The 10,271-nt window shown below is 39.2% G+C and overlaps 1 protein-coding gene across 1 annotated transcript; it reads left to right on the top strand.

Moving 5' to 3' along the window:
• Positions 1–878: 878 nt before the first annotated feature.
• LOC110941325 lies at positions 879–5,855 on the top strand. Its single transcript, XM_035989978.1, has 3 exons — positions 879–1,023; positions 1,640–3,038; positions 4,375–5,855. The coding sequence occupies exons 1-2, from the start codon at positions 879–881 to the stop codon at positions 2,563–2,565; spliced, it is 1,071 nt and encodes a 356-aa protein (XP_035845871.1). The 3' UTR covers positions 2,566–3,038; positions 4,375–5,855.
• The last annotated feature ends 4,416 nt before the right edge of the window (positions 5,856–10,271 follow it).

Below are 10,271 nucleotides of genomic sequence, written 5' to 3'. Positions count from 1 at the left end.
CCTAACGCAGGTCGCGGGGTCCCTCCACGTTTGCAAAACGTGGAAGGAGGTTCACTAGTATGTATTTGTTACTTGCTTTGAAGTTCCTTCTTCGAGGCAAGCTCGAATCCAGAAAAGAAAGCAAATAGAATGAGTGTGTGTTGAATGTGATGAAGAGTAACTTGGAAGTGATCAAGTACTCTTTGAATGACCCGAGATTAAGGAATCTCTGTGTTTCGGAATGTCCCAGAAGTGAACATGAGCTGTCTTCTTATAGGGGAAGACATCTCCTGAAATGGCATATACAAGACTAGCGAAACCTGTTTGCAATGGAGGGTTTCCCCTTTTGGGGTTGAAGGCTTTGGACCCCTGGTTAATAGAGTGTACTTGTGCAGACCTGCTCTGAGTTTGTGGGCGTGAGTTGGTGAGATCAGTCCTCAGATGTGACTGATTACTGTTCCTCACTTTTCTCACTTTACAGCTTTTCATCCGATGAACCTTTCAACCTTTTAAGCTCTTGCATATTAGTCATTTTATTTGACCTTGGGCTACCCCCGTCGTCAGCCCCCCAAGTCAGAGGTTTTTGGGGTAGTATGCTCAAAGACTTCTGACTTTTATGCATATGTTTTAAAGGTTTCAAGGGTTCATTGCTTGGAGGCTTGAAAGGCCTGAGGCAGTTACTTTTTGAATTTTGAATTTTAAACGATTTGACAGTTGATTTGATTGACATGTGTCAGGCGGCGGTTTTGCAGGAACCATTTATTTACCTTTATTACCACTGCTTTAATATCATATTTATTTTACACTTGTAGAACTTCTTCATTTTACTCACAATCATTCGCAGTTTCCTCCCTCAGGTTAGTTTTTCTTCTCCATTTTCGTTTTTACTTTCTTCAAAAATGGGTGCTCTTAAAGATTTAGCAAAGTCATTCTCTCGAATGACACAAGAGGAAGTAGACTTGTTTTGTTTGGAGTATGGTATTGATAAAATATTTAACCCAACTGCCCCTGCTTGCGATATTCCTGTTGACAAACCAAACCCTGGTTCGATTGCCTTGTATTGTCGTCATTTTCAGTGGTCTAATCTTCGTTACCCTTTTTCATTTTTCGTTTTGAACTTGCTTGAGTATTATCGTGTTTCTTTTGGGCAAGTTCATCCGAAGGGGATGGCTAGGGTTTTGCACTTTGAAATGTTGTGTCGTGCTCTTGGGTATGATCCCTCTTTGTTGCTTTTTCGGAGATTTTTTCGTTTAGCCAAAAATGGTGACTGGTTCACCTTTGAGACATCAAAGGTTGATACTTGTCCTATTTCATCCATGGTTACAACGCTTGGGTCCTGGAAGGATCGGTTTTTCTGGGTTTCTGAATCTATCGTTCCTTTCAAAATGGTGTGGAGGCATCCGGATGCTGTTCTTAATGATCCGGAGCCTTCTGAATCAGAGTTGAACGATGCTTTTCTTTCAGCCATTCGAGGGTGCCCTTCGAGGGTTCGTCCCTTTCCCGAACATTTGTTAGTGCTTTTAGGGGTTAGTAATATTTGGGGAAAAGCCGATCGGGATCCGGTGTTAATGAGAAATGGCATTGGTATGCATTTTCCCCCTTATGCCTCTTTTTATTTTACTTTGCTTATGACTTATTTTCTTTTGTTTGTTTTTGCCAGTTATGTCTGCTTTGGACTTTATCAAGAGTGACGACACGTCCGATGTTGTGTTTGGGGATGCCCCGTCTGTTCCGGGTGAGAATGTTGTGGTTAGGACTTCCGAGCAAAGGTTTGAGGGTACGGGTTATGCTAGTGTTGCCAACGTTAAGGGTTTTACCAAGTCTAATGCTCCCAAGTCTTCAACTCGCCGATCTTCTCGTCGTTTGTTGAAAGCTGGTCCTCAATCCACTTCTACTGAGCCAGTGGATTTGACTGATGATATTGAAGTTTCGGAGGATCAAGTTGAAGCAGGTGTTGAGAAGGACAAGGAGTTGGTTGTTCATAGTAAGAAGGTTCGAGGCAAGAAGGCTGTCCCTGTTCAGGAATCTTCAAGCAGGGACGTTGAAGGGTTGAACCCTGAAGGTACTTATGTGCCTGCTTGGCTAGTGAAGAATGATGACACCTTCAAGGATGCTGCTGTTTGTGAGGATGCTCTTAGTCATCTTGCTCCTCCTTCTGTGCGTGAAACCATTGCTGAGATGGATGATGACTTTATGTTGTCTCGCATGGTTTTAACCACCTGTAACCTTGCTGCTATGCTTCCTCAAGGGATTACTCGTTTTCGCCAAAGGATGCAGGAATATGAGGACTTCTCCAAGAAGAAGGATAAGATGAAATCCTCCCTAGCATCAATGAAGAAGGAAATAGCTGGGTTTGCAGAGAAGGAAGTAGCGTGGAAGAAGGAGGTTAATGATTTGAAAAAGATGCATGACATTGAGATGGGTGATCTGAGGAAGAGCTTCGAGGCTAACTTGCTGAAGCTAAAGGCTGACCGAGAGGCCTTGGCTGTCCAGCAACAGGCTTTTCGTGAAGAAAAGGAAGGGTTGAAAGCTTCGGTTGGCCAAGTGACTGCGGACAATCAGTGGTTGATTGAGCATGGTTTCTAGCAGGTTGTCACTTATCTTTTACATTCCAAGGAGTTTAACTCTGCCCTTGGTGATGTTTACACTAAGCTTTTGAACCTGGGGAAACATCAAGGTCTTACTGCTGGCTACAAGCTTCATGAGTCCGGACAACCCTTGGAGAAGTCACCCATGTTTCGCCCCGAGGCTTCTGATATCTTTGTAACACCCCAAAAATATTTGCTAAAATGTTATGATAAAAAGGGTAGTAATTTAAGTTAATTAAGTGGTAAATATGGAGAGACTAAAGATGTAAATGCCCAAAAGTTTAGATAATAAAATGTTAAATGATTAAAACCCACACACAACTCGTGTGTGGGGTTCTGGACGATCGACAGAGAGGAGCAAGGAGGGGTGAAACCCTAACTTCACAAAATCCACAAGAATTACTAGAAATCTTAAGGAAATCGAAAGAATAATCATCAAATTCTAAGCTCCTACACCTGTTCTTTGAAGTGGTAAGTTCAATTTTGTGATTTTCTAAATTGTATGAAGTGGGTCTTAACCCAAGCATGAATGCATGGCATAGGATTCGTGAAATTTGGTTAGGATTAAGGATTAGGATAAGAATTATAGCAGAAATTATGTTTGAATTGGGATGGTTGTTGTGATTTTATCAAAAACCCGCTTGTTAAGAAGCTAGTAATTGTAGGATGATGGAATGAGATCATATAACTAGAACTTTGATTATGAGCTTGATGTGATACATGAATGATGCATAAAATTTATGTAGGAAGGAGTAGTTATGTAAATCCGAATGAATATGAATGTTGTATGATGATAAACTAATAAGAATGTGCCTTATAGTCTTGTACCGAATACCATGATTATGATGCTTACAAGGTGTTTGATAAAATGCCTACAAAGTTTGTGTAAAATAGTTACTTTTGACAGCCTTAGATAGTCATCTTGTAAAGGCCGTATCTCATTCGTTATTAGGAGTTAGACAACGAGCCTTATATCGTTGAAAAGGTTGTTTCGCATATTACATTTCATATTTGGTCATAAGAGGCTGGTTATGAGATTTAGTGGGTCAAAACAGCATGAAAAGTTAGTAAATTCGTTTTGACAGCAAACTGTTTGGAAGCATTTCAGCTTCTGTGCTGATTTTGTAAAAATCATATAAAATCATAGGAATGTCCGATTGTTACGATCTTTATATGCTTAGAAAGATCTCTGAGTGTAGATCATTTCATATTTGAACATGAAGAACTGAATCAGAAGATAAATGGGTTAAAATGTGTCGTGAACAGCTGCTGCGCAGAAAGTTGCTGCACATTTTTAGTATAAATATTAAGTAAAAATAGTTGTATTGTTATGCACACTTGTATGAATCATGAACTACTGATTTTAATAAATTATTGGTAAGTTATTTGATTGTTTTAAGTGTCTAAAACACTTACCAACTAGTCTATGCATATGATTGCACCAACGGGTCGAAACGGGTTGTTGATAGAAAATAGTAGAATGGATGTGTAAAAACCAAGGTGTTAAGAAATGGTATGAAATGTTTAATGTATGAAACAAGTTGCCTAACTTAGAGAATGTTATCATTCTAAGTATGGAATTTTGAAAGAATAATGAACATGATGTAAATACATAATTATGCATGCTAGAAGCTCATGTATGACTTTTGTGATGATGGAATGATAAATTGTTAGATTGATTAGCATTGTAGTATTATGATACATGTTGAACTCGTTAAGCGATTGACACGTGAATAGAAGTGTGATTAGTGATGCGTATGATTACGTATACTAACTATTGAATGGATGTAATGGAATGAGATAATAGGAACGTGTCAAGGAGAGCTCAAGCATAGGAGGATAACGGGTCAAGATAAGGCAAGGTGACAAATACACTTATTGGAATACTCAAGGTAAGTGATTTCTATAATCACTTCTTTAGTTGTTTAAGTAATATAATGTTTTAATTATTAAGTTCATATGAAGTTGAGGTTAAATCAATGGATTATTTTGATAAATGCACGAATGGATCGAATAATTCATAGATGAATAACAAGCCGAATACGGATAAGTTAAGAAATTCCTTAACTCGGATGTTGGACTTCAAGATCACGTGATAGAATATTAAATTACAATCATATAGGAAGAAACGTGACGCAAAACGGACGAAAAATGAGAGAGTTATGTCCGTTTCAGTAAGGATTAATGGCTAGGAAAAGTGCTGAGTTGACACGGCCGGGTGGTGAACTGACACGGCCGGGTGAAGGTTCTGTCAAAAATATTATTTATGTGATTTATGCGCCGTAGGCTTCGGTATATTATCCGTGAACTACGACGGGCCTCCCAAACATGATTTCGAGTGTTTCCTTGATGATTACAAGTTGTAAACCCAAGTCTAAGCCTCATGTAATTTATATAAGAGTGTGATAGATGTATGTAATGAAGTTGGACATGTATTACATGTAAATGTATACAAAAATACGTACGGAACACGTAGGTATGAATACATGATTGTAGGTATGATTAAATGTATATTAGGTATGTAGATGTGTATGATTGTAAGTTTGTATGTGTGCAAGTATGTGCGAATGCATGATTTGGATGCATTTGAGAATTAGCATTACTAATAATGCCCTTGGGTTTGGAATATAAGTTGATTGGATGCATTTAAATGGTTAACGTCCGTTTTATGAAAATGTAGTAAATGAATATGTTGAGATTACGGGTTTGGCTAACCAAGTTATTATTGAGTATGTTTGAAAGTGCAGGTTATGAATGTCGGACTTTCGAAGTGTTGATATAATAATGAATCGGTTGAATGTTGAAAGGATAATCGGATTGAAGTAACTTATGCGGTTAGAATATGCTATGGACGTTTTAGTTTATACAATATTATATGTTTGGTCGTCACCATCTACTAACAGGTTAGTTGTATGAGAGTATATGTCATACCCATTTAATTGGGTAATCGAATGCATAAGAGAAACGAAAGTACGCACACGAATGGAACTAAAATGACGGTTTTATAAGCAAACAAGTATAATGACTAACTTTTTAAAGCTTTGTTGTTGAATGTAGGTAAATCCTCAATTTTGGCGACTTGGAGAATCGGAGCGAGCGCGTGTTCGTGTTATGCGATACCAAACGCTTCCGCTAGCTTGTTCAAATGTTTTTGATCCAAAATTTGTTGTATTGGTTTTTAGTAGTATCTTGTTGAACGAATTGTAGAATTGTATCTAGTTTGTTTATGTTTAAAACAGGGGTATGCTCGTTTTATGGACGGGTCATGCCCGATTTTTTTTTGTTAAATTATAGTTTGATAATATCACATTTAGGAAGGTGAAATTTTGGGCGTAACAATCTTCAAGGCTTCTGTTGAGCGGATGGAGAGGCTAACCTACCCTTACATTCATGAAGTATCATCTTGCTTTGGTAAGCCTTTATCTGTTTTACAGGAATTGAAGCCTGAGGGGTTGAATGAAAAAGTTTGTGCTGAGGTTTTGGGTTCCCTGTCAAGGAAGAGGTCTTATTCTGGGGATAGCGATGATACCCTCTCAAGTTTGCCTGATGCTTCAAAAGATGCTGGTTTAGAGACCTCTGCGGTTGGTGTTGATGAAGGTGCTAAGGCGAAGAAGGCTAAGAAAGCCAAGAAGTCTAAGGTTGAAGGTTCCAAGCCTTCTGATAACTGATATTTATTCGTAGCTTTCTTAGCAAACACTTAATGTCTGTAATGTTTTAAACAATGTTATGTTTTTAGGAACCCTTAAGGTTCCTGTGGTTGGTTAGGCCTGTATGGCCATTGAACACTAGTTTTATTTGCAAGTCACTAGGACTTGCTTTGACTTCCTTCTGAAGGTCTTTTATGGCCTTCCTAACTATGGTATGATGGTTGCTATGTTGTTGGTGTTATGTTTGTTTACTCATTTTGCTTGGTTTGCCTTGTGGGGTTTCAACCCTTCAAGCCTTTTTGTGTAGTTGTTAATGGGTTGAAGCCTTTAACCTTTCAAGCTTATTTTCTGTTGGCTTGAAATTTTGGTAGCTTCTGGTTTGGTTTGTATGTTTAGTTGATAAGTTTGCTTATTTTTGTCAGTTATTTTTATTTTCTTGCCTTGTCTTTGTTTACTTTGTCTTTATGTTTTTTATACTTTAAAGGGTTCCGTGCTGCAGACACTTTACCTTAGTGTTTATTAACATCAAGACGTAGTATCTATCCTTTTCCTTATTTCTTTGTAGTTTTAGTTGATTTCGCAAGTCTATTTGTTGATTGTGTTTCTAAGACTTAAGGAACGATTGGTGTAGGCTGTTCAAACCTGTCTATGAGACATTATTGTTTTTTCTTAACAAATCTCATGGAGTTGTATTGATCTAGGAACTCACCCCTTATATAGGTCCATTCAACCCTTGAACCTATTGAGCGATATGGCCTGGGAGCTCATCCCCTTACATGGCCCTTGCCATGGAGTTTTTTGCTAGGTTCTCAACCTGATATTAGGATAGAAAGACAAGTTTGATAAAATGACTTCATTCATTCAAGCAATATCTGCTTTTACAAAAGGTTTTTGTTTTGATACAAACCAAACTTTCTAAACATAGAACTTTCTCAGGGTTTTTCCGTTCCAGTGCCTTGGGAGCCTTTTGCCTTCTAGATCTCCCAGCTTGTAGGACCCTCCCTTGTGTGCTTCGAGGATGGTGTATGGACCTTCCCATTTTGGGCCTAGTTTCCCTTGATTTTCTTTTTTGCTAGCTTCGTTGTTTCTGAGGACTAGATCCCCTGGCCTGAATCGTTCGTTCTTGACCTTCTTGTTGTAATAGGCTTCCATCTTTTGCTTGTATTTGGCTTCTTGTATTGCTGCTTGATCCCGGGCCTCCTCTAGGAGTTATAAGTTCAACATGGTCTCTTGCTTGTTTACTTCGGGATCCATGTTGACAATTCGTTGGGTTACAACTCCTATTTCAGCGGGGATTACGGCCTCGGATCCAAATACCAAGCTGTAAGGTGTCTTCTTGTGACTTGCTTTTTCTGTTGTTCTAATTGCCCATAAAACGCTAGGCAATTCTTCCAGCCAATTACTTTCATATCTCCCCAATCTTGTTTTGATGCCTTCCACTATGCTTCTGTTGGTCCTTTCAACCTGGCCGTTTGACTGCGGGTAAGCCACTGAGCTGAAGATTTGGTTGATCCTGTATTCCTTGCACCAAAGGCTGAAGGGTTTCTCAGCGAATTGTTTCCCATTATCGGTGACAATTACCCCTGGCAGCCCATAGCGGCAGATGATATTTTCCCAAACAAAGTCTATGACTTGCTTTCCTGTGATCTTGGCAAGGGGTTTAACCTCTGGCCATTTGCTGAAGTAGTCGATTGCTACCAATAGGAATTTTACTCCCCCTTTGCTTGGAGGGAATGGCCCAACAATGTCCATTCCCCATTTATGGAATGGCCATGCCGAGGTTATGGGAACCAGGTCATGTTTGGGACTTTTTGGTATTGGGGAATGGATTTGACAGGCATCACATTTCTTCAATTGCTCAACGGTGTCACGATGCATTGATGGCCAGAAGTATCCAAGGTTCATGAGCTTTGCAACCACCGACCTAGCTCCAAAATGAGCTCCGCATATTCCTTCATGCACTTCCTTAACCAAATACTTGCTTTGTTCAGGGCCCACACATCTTAGCAATGGTGCAAGGTAACCTTTTTTATAGAGAGTTTCTCCTTGCAACACATATTGTCTTGCTTTGATCTTTACCCTTTCGGCTTCCGTTTGATCATTAGGCAGTTAATTGTCTTGAAGGAATTTTTTGATAGGAGTCATCCAATTTGGATCTTCCTCGGTGACAACATCTTGCACTTCCAATTCATCAATCGACCGGGCCTTTAACACTTCAACCAACACCTTTTTCGTGAGGTGGGCGAACGTGAGAGATGCCAATTTGCTCAAGGCATCAGCCTTTTTGTTTTGGGATCTTGGAATCTGTTTGATGTTGCATGCCTGGAAGGTGTTCATTAACTCCTTAGATTTTTCTTTGTACCTTCTCATGTTGGGCTCCTTGGCGACATAGCTGTCATTAACTTGGCTTGATACTAGTAGTGAATCAGTGAACACTTCAAGCTTTTTGACTTTCATTTCTTTGGCCAGCCGTAGACCAGCGATCAGTGCTTCATATTCAGCCTCGTTATTGGTGGTCTGAAAATTAAAACGGAGAGCATACGTGAATTCTAGCCCCTCAGGGTTGATTAGGACTAAACCAGCTCCTGACCCTTCAACGCTTGAAGCCCCGTCAGTGAATAATTTCCAGGCTTCAGGGTTGGAGGGTTCAACGGTTGTGGTGTTTACTTCTTCAATTGTTTGGCTTGGGACTTCGACTAGGAAGTCAGCCAGGACTTGAGCTTTAATGGCTTTTCGTGGGACGTAGGTGATGTTATGTTCACCTAGTTCCACTGCCCATTTTGCCAACCTTCCTGAGTTCTCAGGTTTTTCAAGCACATTCTTGACAGGTTGGTCAGTGACCACTTGTATAGGATGTGCTTGGAAGTATCTTCTAAGCCTTCTGGCTGTTTGAACCAGGGCTAGAGCGAGTTTTTCGAGGGGAGGGTATTTGGTTTCAGCTAGTTTTAGAGTTTTGCTGAAAAATAAACGGGTACCTGAGCCTTGTCTCTTTCAATAGTGAGAACTGCACTGATGGCTTCGTCGGCAACTGAAAGGTACACCGATATGAGCTCCCCAGTTTCTGGTGCTGCGATATCAGGTAGGGAAGCTAAGTGCTGCTTCATTTGATTGAAAGCTTCTTCAGCTTCATCGGTCCATCTGAAATCTTTTTTATCTGAGCAGTTCTTGAGCGTTTTGTAGAATGGTAGAGACCTTTCGGCCAGTTTTGAGGTAAAACGCTTCAAGGCTGCGAGCTTCCCGTTTAAGCTTTCAACCTCTTTCTTGGTTCTCGGTGGTTTAGCTTCAAGGACAGCTTTTACCTTGTTAGGGTTGGCTTTGATACTTTGCTTTCCAACGATGTGCCCCAGGAATTTTCCTTCATCGAATCCAAACGAGCATTTTTCCGGGTTGAGCTTCATGTTGATCTTTCTAAGGTTTTTGAAAGTCTCTTGGATATCATCAAGCATTTGGTACTCCGTTTTGAAGGCCGTAATAGTAATATTTTACATTCTTGAGTGTATATTAACTAAATGGTTTACGTAAAGGAGGCTTTCGTTAGTTTTTATATGCTTACTCGCTTTTAAATACTAATCAAATAACCATTAATTGGTTCACGTAAAGTTACAATTTCAGTAACTAAAATTCATATCCACAATTTTAATTTTTTAATTCATCTTTTTTTTTTTTCGTTTTTACACATTAGTATGAGAAACAATTGAATAAAATAGTAAAATTTAGATTAATGAAATGATACATATATTAATAACATATATATTTTGAATAGAGTAAATTGCGACTTTGGCCCCTGTGGTTATATTAATTTCACCATTTTAGCCCAAAAAATAGTTTTTTAACATCTGAGCACCCAACGTTATTTTTCTAACTCTTTTGGCCCCTAACGTCTTTTTTTCTAACCCTTTTGGCCCCTAACATTTAATGGATGAGGTTAGGGTTAGGGCCAAAAATGTTAAAAAAAAGACATTGGTGGCTCAGATGTTAAAATTTTTTTGGGCTAAAAGGGTAAAAGTGATATAACTACAGGGGCCAAAATTGTAATTTACTCTTTTGAATAATACAA

Source organism: Helianthus annuus, chromosome 5 (assembly GCF_002127325.2).
Source record: "Helianthus annuus cultivar XRQ/B chromosome 5, HanXRQr2.0-SUNRISE, whole genome shotgun sequence".
Taxonomy (NCBI): Eukaryota; Viridiplantae; Streptophyta; class Magnoliopsida; order Asterales; family Asteraceae; genus Helianthus; species Helianthus annuus.
This window is presented reverse-complemented; position numbering and strand designations above follow the sequence as displayed.